Raw genomic sequence first — 13617 nt, forward strand, 5'->3', positions numbered from 1 at the left:
AGCCAAAGCTCCTTGCAGACTGTGTAGTTGTATTGGTTTTTTACAAAATAAATCCTGGCACTGACTTGGGGGTGCTCGGAGCTACACCGGGGCCCCGTGGGTCAGGTGCTTCGTGCTTTAGTTCTTTTTCCCATTAAGGGAGAGGAAGCTACTCATGCTTCAGAGGACAATTTACAAACCTGTTCCTAACCCGGTTTTGATGGGCTATAAATTGCCACTAATGATTATATTTTTATTTCCAGATTCCAATAGATGACACAGTTATCAAGTTGCTGTTAGCTGTTTTTAATCAACCAATAAATAGCATTACAATTCTTAACAGTCCACACAGAGCACGCTTTCACATTTGTCCCATCTGGATTATTTTTCTACATGCTTATCATGGAGCTTTATTTTCAGCCTCTTTTTTCTTCCATCTGGGTTATCCTTTTTATAGGTAAACCTCTTACCTTAAAAAGCCTGAGATTATACTGAACCTGCTTGCTTCTCAGGAACCTCTGTTGTCAAGTCCTGAGCCTGTGACTCCCCCACCCGTCCCTGGCTGCCCACATACGTTCCTGGGCCGCTACCAACGCCCCCATCTCCTCCTCCCTCAGGCAGCCCCTTCGCGCCATCCCACATGCCTGCACACGGGGCTGGTTGGTTTCAGACAGTCACATTATCATTATTTAGACTGAAGGAACAGAACTGTTTTTGGCTTCGAGAACACAAATAGGGCTAGAAAGAGTTCAGTTCTACATAAGGAAAAACTGTTGGGAAGTTTAGAAACTTTGTAGAGACTCAGTAACCACTAGCCAGATCCTGTAAAGAACATAAATAATGAGCCTTGAAATCTCTTCCAGCCGTGTATTTCCACCCAACGCTGAACATAAGGTCACAAAAGTGTGACACCGCACGCTCTCCACAAGGCAAGTGAATGACACAGGCTGCATTTGTTTGTAGCTGGGAATTAGTCCAGTAAGACACTAGGCTGTCTAGGGGACAAAAGGCAAGCATCTCCTTTGCCTGCCAGCACTGGCTTGTCTCCTATTCAGAATCTAGAAACAACCATGTGCTGGCTGGGAGCTGGCCAGGCGGCTTTGCTATTAGTTGCCTTTAAAAGCATTAGTTGTCATCACTTCAACACCTAAATGCCCAAATCTCAAGGACCCACACTTAAGTCCAAGATGAGGGTCATGAGGCCACTACGTCACTCAGCAAGCTCGCTGTGCTTGCCCCGCCTTGGGTCTGTCAGGGACGCAATGAAGGGAGGGGCTGGCAGGGTGCTGCTGGGGTGGTACAGGGGGCACTGCTTATATTCACAAGGCCACGTAGTCCAGGCGTAGCGAACGGCAGCCAGAGCGCCACGGCAAGAACGGATATTCAGGGCCACCGTCTGGGCTGAGAAAGCGTCCATGGGAGCTGGGAGCCACTTGCACTGATGGTCACGGCAACATGAGACCTAACAAGAGAATGATAACATCGCAATGCTTGGGTCAGTGAGGCCATTCCAAAAGACTGGAAACAGGGGTCACAGGGAGAGAAGGAGCCACACTTAGCCAAGGATGCCTTTCCTACAAGAACCAGAACAAACCCGAGTTCAGGTTGGGTTTGGTCAAAACAGCCATAGTGTGATGAGAAATGCTCATGTGATCAAATCAATCAATCAATAAACCATTCAGTGACAGGGAGACAAGGAGGCATCATCACATAGAGCGTTTAGATCACACGATCCCAAATTCTAATATATTTTTGAATTTAGGCTCCCAGCAACATCCGCGTCTGACCAGATGGCACAGCAGGCAGAACTGAGCCGATGGAGCGGTCCAGCTGCTGTGAGCGCTCTGGCCCGCCCAAAGGAGCTAGGGAATGAAGAAGGGGCACAAAGGGACCTTAGATAATAAGCCTCTCTCCAACCAGAAACAATCCAAGGAAGGGGACATATATTATCCAGTACCCATAGGTGAAATTCTGTCCTGCTCCCAACTAGGATTCTGGGTCTGGATGACAGGCAGACTGCCAGCCACTGACTACAGGGGAGAACTGAACTCAGCATGGAGACTTCTGGAGAGCTAGAATTACCTTAGCCCCAGTGTCCAGAGAAGCTCAGGGCGGTTAAGTGCTGCCCAAGCACCTGAGGCAAGTGGGTGTTGCAGCTGGGACGCCAGAGGAGAACAGCCCTAGAGAAGCTAGTGTATAATTCAAGTTGGTCTTCCATGTTCTTTCATTCCCTCCAGTGCCCTCTTTTCATACACTGCTCCCCCCACCCCATCCAGCCTGATGGCCTCAGGTTCCCAGAGACGCTCATCTCCATGTTCCAAGAGGAATGCCTCGACCTGCACCCCCAACCATGGAAGACCCCTACAAAGGCTCTTTAATTATTTGCCCTCATTCCACAGTGGAATGACCCTCGCTAGATACTAGAAGAAAGTAGTTTCATTACATTAATTCACACTGACTTACAAAGCCCCAAGCTAAGCCTCTCAAAGGAAACACTAAATTGAAAAATATATTAGAATTTGGGATCGTGTGATATAAAAAGACATCCAAGGATGAGGGAAATACTCAGGAGTAAGGAATCTTTCAATAGGTAACCTCCACAGAAAGCCCCAAGCCCTTACCAGAGCAAAGATGGCTGCTCTGGGAGCAGAAATACAAAAGGAATATTTAATATGAATTCCTTTCCTGGACTGTCCTATCAAATTACCACTAAGTGAAAGAATTAATAGCTACTCAGTCACTCCTCTGAGATAAACTCCACCCTACTAAAAGCCAAGCTCTGCCTCACAGAAATGTTACAATTAGAGATGGGCCTCGGTGTGGAGAAAACCCTGACATAGGATGAATCCCTACTGTTTCAACATTCTTCTCACCTCAAATATCTTGTCCTGCCTCTGCACCCGGATTTCCTGTGAATACGTGACGTTGAGCAGCCCCTTGTCAGCCAGGAGCTCCATGTTCTCAGGCAGTGGTCCTTGAAAGATCAACTTCTCACCATAAGCCACAGCCCGGGCCCCCAAGTGCAGCCTGTAAGCCACTGTCTGTTTGTCTCGAGGGTGGATGCTGCAGGAGAAAGAACAAGCAGAGAACTTGAGCGCAACAGTAACCACACTTTAAAAAAAAGAAAAAAGAGAAAAGGATGACACAAAGCACCCTTCAGGAAGGTAAGAATGAAGCTGACTAAATCTAATAGCCAGTGACCAGTGGCTCGTCTGTTTAGGAGACATGGTGAATTGTGACCATAAATGGGGCTCTGGGCCTCCTATGAGTGAGAAACCATGAAAAAGCAGGTGACTTAGAAGGAAGGAATAAAGGTCCCCCAGGGAGGGAGGAAAGGCACTGGAGGAGAGCTTACGCAAAATTCTTCTAGCCACTGAAAGTCCTGTGTTTCGTGTGAATCCATCGTTCATCACTCAGCCCCCTCCAGGTTTTATTCACTCAATCAATCAATCTTCATTTGTTCAAAAATAAATATTTGGGGTGCCTGGGTGGTTCAGTGGGTTAAGCCTCTGCCTTCGGCTCAGGTCATGATCTCAGGGCCCTGGGATCGAGTCCCGCATGGGGCTCTCTGCTCAGCGGGGAGCCCGCTTACCTCTTTCTCTCTCTCTCTCTCTCTCTCTCTCTCTGCCTGCCTCTCTGCCTACTTGTGATCTCTGTCTGTCAAATAAATAAATAAAATCTTTTAAAAAAAAACAAAAAAATAAATATTTGTTCAAGTTCCTACTACAAACCAGACACTATGAGTTGGGCCCCATGTCCCTTGAGATCCCCCTGTATCCCACAGCTAGCATGCGGTAGTCAATGGAGCCATTCACAGATATCCCGTCACTGCCCCTCTGAGTTCAGGGAAGAAGTCCACTTCCTGCTCTCCCCAAGCCCGAAGCTTGAAGCCCAGCAGAGCCAGATGACCTGCTCTGGCCAATGCGATGTGAGCAAAAGCTCCTTTCACCACCAGGGGGAGACTTTAAGGTGCCTGGAAGCCCAGACCAACTTGGAATCTAGTTGCTCTGGATCTATGAATGACTCTAACCCGCAAAACCTCTCTGATGACCTCTGTTGACCTTCTTCAGACATGTGGTGTGAACAAGAAATAAAATGTCCTTGCACCAGGCACTGAGATGTGGAAGTTTAATTTACTGCAACCCATGCCAGTGTAAATGATGAACAGATAATGCTCCTAAGGTCCAGTCCTTAGGGCACCCACTCTTTGCCCTCTCACAAGTGAACGTCAGAGTGAAGGCCACAGACAAAGAACAGGGAGTATTGTTCAAACAAAGCCCAAGAAGCACCCGTACCTGCCAAAAGGTGACTTCCTATCACAGAGATCCATTGCTACTGCCATGAAAGTGTTGGGCATCCTTGCGTTGGGGACATAGCCGAAATCTGCTGTTTGATGCCAACGGATCTGGGGGAATGTGTCATCCGAGGTTGCAGAAAGATATGAAGATAACTAAAAAGCAGAGAATGTTGCATCAGAACCCTGTCCTAGAGTCTTCTTCATAAGCAGACTCTGCTTCTGCTTCATTCATTCATTCAAATGCTCATTCAACAAGTACTTAGTGAGCTTCTTACCATTGTAGCTGAATACCCCTCCCCCGACACCCCAGTGTGTCTGTGCTGTAACGCCCATCAAGAGGCGGAGCCTATTCCTCCTCCCACTGAATCTGGGCTGAGCCTGTGATATTCTCTACCCAGCAGAATGCAGTAGAAGTCACCCTCGGCCTCTGAGTCATTGTCCCAAGTGCCCTTGCCTTCTGATTTCATTCTCCTGGCCCCTGGGGATGGCCAGGTAAAAACAGTCCAGCTGCGCTCCCGGAGAAACTACATGGAGATGGGGCCTTGGACATTGGAAGATCCTTAGGAGGGAGAGGGGTTAATGACCCTGTGGGCTCAGCAGAGGGGACAGTCACGTGAAAGCTTGAGACTTCAGTTCAAATTGCAGCCACAGAAGCAAGCCGGGCTGACATCACATCAAGCAGAGCCGAGCCGCCCCAGCTGAGCCCTGCCTGACCCACCCATGGCATCATGAGCAAATACAATGGCTGACGTTTTAAAGCCACTAAGTTTCGGGGTTGTTTGTTACATAGCAACAGGTAACTGACACATCGATCTAAAATATGTTCAAGTACTATAAGGAACCTGAGAGGAAAGCAACTGTGAGCATGTGGTAAATTGCAGCAAAGACCCCAATTCTTCCCCCCTTCCTACAGTCACACCTTCCTGCCATCTGGCTTTGGGGTTTCTCCCAGGAAACGAAAGGCTGGGTTCCCCCACCACTTTCTAAGGTGGTTTTCTTTGGTCAACAGACTGAAACAGAAGTTAGGACACGTCAGTTCCTAGCCTCAGCCTCCAGAGACCCGTGTGGTTCCACTTGCTGTGTCACATTTCTGCTGTCGGGAGAATGACATGCCTGGCCTAGTCCACAGCTCTCTGCAGAAGGGTGAGCGCCGTGGGACGGACTGTCCTCCTCTAACCCACTCCAGCCAAGCCTAAGTGAGAGCCCCCACCTGCCACTGACCCACAGAGATATGAAAGAGTTCGGTGGTGCTCAGCCAAGATCAACCAGCCTCCAGCGACCCACACATGTGAGCTACAGTAAATGTTATGCTAAGCCATGGAGTTTTGAGGTGATCTGTTACATAGCAATAGCTAACTGGTACAAGTACTTCCCAGCTTTGTTGAGGGGACAGACCGGTACATAAGAAATGTTAAAGAGTAATATAAAATAGCATGAATTAAATGCTACAATGGAGGCACAGACAGCAAGTACTCTGCATTAAAGTTTATTATTCTAAGACAACAGGACCTCAGAATATGTTGGAAAAAAAAAAAAAAAACTTGGATGGGCCCAGAAAATATGAGTAGTCACTACAAACAGGATATGTCAGAATCTTATAATATGCAAACCCAAGAAAGAAAAAGGCAATTTTGAAAGCAAGAGAGAGAGAGTAATCGAGCTGAACTGAAGGGTTTATGTAGGAAAGACAATGTTGTTAAGACGGTGAGGCAAGTGTTTGGATAGAGTTTCTAACTCCCCCACAAGCAACAGGGGATCACTATGGAGGTAATGGTTGCAGAACACTGTGAATGTACTAATGCCACTGAACTGAATGCTTTAAAATGGTTAATTCTGTGTGAATTTAACCTTAATTTAGAAATTAGAGAGCCACTGAAAATGATAAAAGGACTATTTCAAAGGATTAATCTAGTGATCGTGCAAATGATTCTGTGAAGAAAAGAGCCCAAAAGCAGAGAGGCTGACTGGTTTAAAAGCTACTAGAACATTCTAGACACATGAGAGAAAAGGCCTGACCTAGGAGAGCAGCAGAAATGGGATGGGCAGGAATAAGACAGCCTAAAAGACAAAATGACAGAAGCAAGCAACCACCTGGATAGGGGATGGGACCCAGAGAAAGGACAACACCCATCTCAGGATTCTGCAAATGTAGGTAAGACCCTTTATCGGCAGACTTCAAGGTAACCAAAGGAAGAGTAGATGCAGAGCCCAACTCAGTCAGCAAATTCTTTAAAAAGGGGAAGTCTGAAAAGAGAAGTCTGAGACTCTCTCCTGCTGGCCTTCAAGAAGTCAGCTGCCCTGAGTTCTACAGCTTCAAAGAAACGAATTCTACCAACAGCCACCTAAGCTTGGAAGATAACCCCAAGCCTCAGCTGAGACCCCAGCTCTGTCCAACACCTTCACTGCAGCCCCGAGCAGAGGACTCAGCTAAGCCAGGCATGCCAGACTCCTCGCCCACACAAACTGTGAGATAAGAAATGTGTGCAGCATTGTTTGAAGCTGCTAAATATGCAGAAATTTTTTATGCAGCAACAGAAAACTAACATACCAGGGAAAGAACTTTCCAGGCAGAAGGAAAGGAAAACGGCCGGCCCTAGGGCCAAGTATGCCTGGTGTGCTGGAAGACTAAGGCAGCCAGTGCAGCTGACGTGGAGCAAGTGAGGCAAAGAGAGTTAGGGCGTGAGGTCAGACGGGAAGTGCGGCAGGGGCGGACCGCCTGTCGCTTTGCTGACCTCGCTTGCGTGGCGGAACCACTGGAGCCTTCTGATGCAGCTTACATTTCAAAGGATGGCTTTAACTGAAATGATGAGACTATCGTAAAGGGGAGAAAAGGTAGAAGCAGGAAGACCAGAGAGGAGGCAAGACTTCAAGGGAGAGATGATGGCACCTCAGACTAGTGCAGGAGCAGTAAAGGCAGTAAAAGGGCGTCTGACTCTGTAACATCCTGAGTAAACAAACGCTTTCATCTCGACTTAAAGTAGACAGACTCCTACTCCTGCGGAGGACAGAGCTCCTGGGAAAATTCTCTAATATTACTCAGACACATGTGGTCCCAACCCTTCCTTCCTCACTTCTCTGATATTTATATCACCCTGTTCTCTGAATTAGACCATACCTTATTCTTAGCCCCTGTCCAGCCAGTGAGAGGCATCAACCCACCACCCCTCTTTCACAGCCATGATCTAACAGGCAGTCGGGCCACAAGCTGGAAAACGGAGCAACCACGCTATCTTTGGACGCCATTTGCAAATTTCTGTCCCCATGAGGGGAGCTACGTCATGTAGAGACTGCTCCCCCAGCCTTCTCACTCTCAGAGCCAGCAAATACCTGAGATCATCCCGACAAATGTGGCCAAATGGAGCTTTGAGCACAGGAAGTGTTCTGTTTCTTGACCTTCTAGAAAATCCTCAGGAAAACCCTGGAGAGGTTGCAATGGTAGAAGAAAGGACACGATCTTGAACCAAGGGGACACTTCCAGTTCTCTTATTAAAATCTCTTGGGCAAATCTGCTTGAACATACGAAATGATAAAAGCTGCTGAAGCTTCATAAAAGAACTTGGTGAGAAGACACAGTGAGTGACCCTACTCCTTCCCACAACACCGCCAGAAGACTGAGAGCAGAACCGCGGTCACCAGCCAGTGTCACGATGAGGATCACGGCAACAAAGCTACCAGAAAGAGTCTAGGGTAAGTACTAGCCTGAAGCACGAGAGAGAGAAATGCTAAATGCAGCCACGGCAGCCCAGGAAGTTGTTTCAAAATGGCAGCGGGGAGGCCGGTTTCGTGGCTTGCTCTACTCCAAAGCAGCCACACGGAGGCACCAGCACACTCCATACCCAAGAGAAATTCTTGTTTTCCCAGATCTGAGATCTACTAGGGTGCTGTTCAGCCTCCCATAGCAATGAGTAGAAATACTGCTCCTAATGAAGGCATATGATTGGCCACAGAATAATGAAGTGGCCACACTCAGGGCACTTTACAACAGCATACTGCATTCTGCAGTCCACTCCACCGTTCCTCCAGACCCTTGGTACAAAAGCGTACTCCCACGGACTTCCTAGCCTCCTAGTCTTCCTTTCCTCCCACGCTCCAGATCACCTTCCTACTACCTCTCGCACACACGTATCTAACTCCACTGAGCTCCAGTCCTCCGTCTCTAACGTCTCTCTAGCTATTGCCACCATCATTTCAAACTCAACACCGCTATAAACTCATCTTTCCTCGCAGACCAACTGTCCCTCCAGATGTTCTGACTTCTAACATTGATAATAATTAAGACTAACATTACCTGGCATGGGCCAGGTTTTATATGGGTTAACTCACATAATATCTAAAATAATAAAGATAATAATAAAAATAATGTTTCAGGGGTGCCTGGGTAGCTCAGTGGGTTAAGCCTCTGCCTTCAACTCAGGTCATGATCCCAGGGTCCTGGGATGGAGCCCCACACAGGGCTCCCTGGTCAGCAGGGAGCCCACTTCTCCTTCCCCTGCTCCCCAGCTTCTGCTCTCTGTCAAATAAGTTAAATATATTTTTTAAAATCACATGGCTAGAGTCAGAGCTGGATTTGAATCCAGGCAGACTAGCTCCACGGCCATGTGCTGAACCACTATTTTGTCATGTTTGATATGTCTCCTTGAAGGTATACGTTTGCATTCTCAGCTTTCCACAAGCAACCAACAGATTTTTGTTGATGATGATCGCTAAAGCCGGGAGACTAAGGGACTTAGTCTCACGAAACAGAAAGGCCTGAGTGCAAGGACCAGGTCTCTCTGATTCACGCGCTATTTCTAGCACCTTACACAGTTCATGGCATATAATAAGCATACGACACATGGCTGGTATTGGCTGAAGTCACATTCAAATCACCATCTACACAGCAAAGACAAAAAAAGAACCACAAAAGTCCAAATGGAGTTTCCACCAACAGAAACAGAGAGCTGATGACAGGGCTTGCTATTTTGATAATAATGAGTAGAATCATCTTGTTTTGAAGTCAAAACAAATGTGAGAAAGGAGAAAGAACATGGTTGTAAAGTAATTATAAGTGGAAAGAAGGTCTATAAAAATCTTTATCCAAAAAAAGGTATGGTGAAATAGGACAGGGTGGGGGAGATGTGAGGACGGCGAGCGCGAGGGATCTGGGGGCCGTGGAGAGCCAGACAGCTGGACGCACGTGTGTCTCATGCAAATATTAAAGCCTATTCCATTATCACACGGTGAGTTGGGCCCCGCTTTTCCAACACCTTACTTGTTTTATTTCCTATATTCCAGGCAAGTCAGAATGACCACCCTGCTAAGATGTCTATGTCTTGGAGGGGCCAAAGGAACAGGTAGGGTAACACCATTATGAACTTGGTTAAATATATTTCTTCCTTTTCAGCAAGAGGAGAGCAGAATCTTTCCAACTAGTTGCCACTAATTAAAAGTATGATTTCTCTTGACATCTTTTTCCATTCATGTGTTAGGCCGTATTTAATGACTGCCAACCAGTAAGGTACTGGGACGCAAATGTGATCCAGGAAAAGGAGGTCATGTGTACAACTGACATGAAAGTAACATGGGGAAGGAGAGGGTGCTAAGTACCCTGATGCTAAAAACTCCCAGAAAGCTTCCTAACCTGATACCCAGGCTGAGGTCTGAGGCATGAAGTTGGCTAGGAAAGTGTGGGAGAGGAAGGTTGCTCCAAGCAAAGAGCACGAGCAGTGAGAGAGCAAAACTTCACTGTTGGTGGGGAAGGGGCAGCACTGGTTAGGGAGGCTGTGGGGAAGTGGACATACCTGCTGAGAGTATACAATTAATCCAAATTTATACACTTCTACAAAGAAACTTGAGGACATGTTCAACGCCTTAAAAAACGTTCAACTTGACCTAGCAATTTCATTTCTGGGAATTTATCTTACGGAAAGAATTAAGTACATATGCAATGATTTAGCCACAAGGAAAATAAGCATGCTGCTGCTTTTAAAGGCAAGGTGTTTAAAGCAACCTAAGGGCCCATTTATTGAGAACTAGTTAAATAAATTAGAATACAGCTGTATTTCAAAGTACTCAGCAATTATTACAATTGTGCTTAAGATTAATATTAACTGGCATGAAAAACTGCTCACAATATAACATTAAGGCAGAAGCAAGCTATGGTACAATGTTATGGTGTGGATCTCACTGCAAAAACACATGAGCAGAAGAGGTCTGCCTATGTCAGGATTGGGGAATTAGAAATGTATATGCAACTGATGAACCACTGAACACTACATCAAAAACTAATGATGTACTATATGTTGGTTAATTGAGGGGCACCTGGGGGCCTCAGTGGGTTAAGCCTCTGCCTTCAGCTCAGGTCATGATCCCAGGGTCCTGGGATGGAGCTCTGCATTGGGCTCTTTGCTCAGCGGGGAAACTGCTTCCCCCCTGCTCGCTCTCTCTCTCTCTCTCTCTCTCTGCCTGCTTGTGATCTCTGTCTGTCAAATAAATAAATAAAATCTTTTAAAAAAAAAAAGAATGTTCTATATGTTGGTTAATTTAACATAATAATGAAAAAAAGATAAAAATAAAATAAAATAAATAAAGTCAAGGTTCAGTGACCAAAAAATCTTTCAGGTTCTTTGTTGCTTACTTTTAAATAGCTTTAATGCACATATACCTTTTTTAATAAGTATTAATCACTTATTAACCTTATGTTGCAGATGCACTTGCCCATCTGTGAACTGAAATGAATTAAGTCTTACACTCATTTCTTAACCAGACAATGACGGCAAAAAAAGGAATATGGATCCCAGGAAAGAGACCTACACAGCACACCCCCACACCGATGCCCAAACCTTCCTTCCCTCAACACATACCTGGACAAATCCAAATGGGAAGAAACGCTCTGTCTGCCCCTGGGACCCCCAGTGGAAGGTCTGGCGCCAGTCTTCAATGAGCGCAGGGAATGTACAATTGTACAGGTCCCTGTTAAAATCCACGTTGGACTCCCCTAAAAACAGTCCAGATTGTGAGAGGTGAGTGCTTGGGGTGAGTGCAGACACGGCCACGCATTGCTCCCCAACCTCTACCCATGCCCTTAGGGAGTGGGCCTTCCTGCAGTCCTTCTGGACTGGCCAAGGGGGCCTTAGCAAACAGGCTGCAAGCAGAGGCTTGAAAAGTATTACAGCTTTGGGTTTCTCTCTCTCTTGATGCATGGGGAACCCTGACACTGCAATGTCAATGATAAAGAAGTCTAAACTAATTTGCTCAAGGCTGAGAGGCCACTTGAGACCATGGTGCCCCAGACGTTTGTCTCAAAAGACAGACAGGAAGGAGAAGCCATCCTAGGTCACCCAGCCATCAGACACCTGCCAGGTGGCCAAAGACACATCAGACATCCCAACAGAAATTAACCAAAGCAGTCTGTACAGGAAAATTACCCAAATAACCCAGTGAATGGTGAGCCAAATAAAATTATTATTGTCTAAGTCACTCAGTGCTGGGGTGCTTTGTTATGCAGCAGAAGCTAACTGATACAATGGAGAGACAGCAGAATGAGCACTCACCCTGGTACCATATCACCCCTTTCAGAGTCATGTTATGCAGTGGGTGGATCATGGCATTCCAGAGAACAGAGTGCTTACTGGGACCCGTCACAGAATCAGACTGAGTGAACCTGCAATTGATAAGATCCACAAGTGTCACGAGAGCGCTAGTGACCGATCACATGATGATCCCGAAACTTGTTGTCTATCCAGCTTTCACTTGGGGTGAAACTCTCATGAAACCACACAGAATCAGACTGAACCACTCTGTTTCCCATGTGAACAGCCTCCAACTTTCATATCTATCCAGGTTCTCCCTGGGATAAGTGTATCAGTCAGCTTTCTGTGAGTCCAGAGGGGACCATCCCAGTTTCCAGATAAGGTCACTAAGACCAGAGAAGAGAAGTTTTTTATTATGAGTGTCTCATGCAGACATTTTATCTAACCAGCATTCAGTGGATGGACACTTGGATTAATTTTTCTTCTTATCTTCCTTATAGCTAAAATTACTGCATAGATGCTTAATTATGTCCTTAAGATAAATTCCCAGAAGTGAAATTCCTGGGTCAAAGGGCATATTTTTTCAAGGCTTTGAACACATTCTTAAATTTCTCTGTAAAATACATAGATGAGTTTATACTCATGGCAGCTGTATATGAGAATAATGCCCACTTCCCCGCACTGTCAGTGGAGTCCCTTCCTGTCCCCAGGGATCTGGGAAGCCTGGCTTGAGATCCCTCCCATTCTCTCAGTTCCAAAGCTGACTGTCCTCCCTCCCCCAGGGCGTGTCTTTACCTGAGCTACACCAAGAGCTCAAGTCCATCCTCTCCCCAGGGGCCTTCCCAGAATGAATGAAATGATGTCTGAGAAAGCAGTTCACATCCTGTAAATCTCTGTTAATATCAGTGTCGGGATTTTATTAACTACTCCTTTCTCCCCAGCTCCACGTCTTCTTCTGGATCCTGCTTTTCCTGATGGTGCTTTCATCATAAGTATTTCATAATCAAATAGATTTCTTTGATCACGTGTATATTTGTTTTTCCTATTAGACTCTTTGTTCTCATGGGCAATACAGCACGGTGGCTGAGAGCACAGACACTGAAGCCAGACTTTGCCCCTTGCCAGTTGTACCCATAAGCGAGTTACTAAACCTGAGACTCGGCAGCTTTATTCACATATGATTTAGGTTAATAGTATCTACACTTCTAGAGGCTGTCGGGAGTACTAAGCGAGTTAATGCATAGAAAGTGATTACAACAGTATCCGACATAGAGAAAGCTTTCAGTAAGTATTAGCTATTAAGGAAAAGGATCGTAATGGCTTCCTGACATATCCTCAAATGAGGCTGGTGCCAAGCACAGTGAGAAAAACACCTGACGTGTTTGTGGAATAAGTTACGTACATTCAATACCTATTTGGACATTCAGCAAATCCTTGATTCTCCCGAGAAAACTACTGTCCTTCTTTCTTATAAAATTTCCTGGATCTTTCTCCCATACTTCAGGATACTTTCTTACCCTTGTGCTGGAACACCACAGGCTCTCAGTGGCCTTCCAGAAGACCACGCTTCGATGGGTGTCCCACCCCACGAGGAGGACATCAGCCCGATGGGGTACTGCAGGACATCATACAGGTGGCGCCCGAAGAGCCAGCACACTGCTGACATGTACGTGAAAATCCCATGGCCTAAGTTCTCTGTTGAGGAAAAGTTCAAGAAAAGAAGTCAGAAATGCGGTAGTTCTACTGCTGCCTGTAGGTCACCGGCTTGGCACTGCAGAACAGCCACACTCCAAACATTGCCAGTGTAATCCTGGGAATTCAAATCAATTT

The 13617-nt window shown here is 46.2% G+C and overlaps 1 protein-coding gene across 1 annotated transcript in view; it reads right to left on the reverse strand.

Moving 5' to 3' along the window:
• Positions 1–264: 264 nt before the first annotated feature.
• The window catches only part of SIAE (sialic acid acetylesterase), a 38860-nt gene continuing 25507 nt past the window's right edge, over positions 265–13617 (reverse strand). Inside the window, exons 5-10 of the mRNA XM_032359692.1 lie at positions 13305–13482; positions 11809–11918; positions 11119–11252; positions 4275–4429; positions 2853–3042; positions 265–1441 (exon numbers count right to left, since the gene is read on the reverse strand). Coding sequence (XP_032215583.1) covers positions 1190–1441; positions 2853–3042; positions 4275–4429; positions 11119–11252; positions 11809–11918; positions 13305–13482 — 1019 coding nt within the window. The 3' untranslated portion in view covers positions 265–1189. The remainder of the gene's footprint in view (positions 1442–2852; positions 3043–4274; positions 4430–11118; positions 11253–11808; positions 11919–13304; positions 13483–13617) is intronic.

This window comes from Mustela erminea, chromosome 9 (genome assembly GCF_009829155.1).
Source record: "Mustela erminea isolate mMusErm1 chromosome 9, mMusErm1.Pri, whole genome shotgun sequence".
NCBI lineage: Eukaryota > Metazoa > Chordata > Mammalia > Carnivora > Mustelidae > Mustela > Mustela erminea.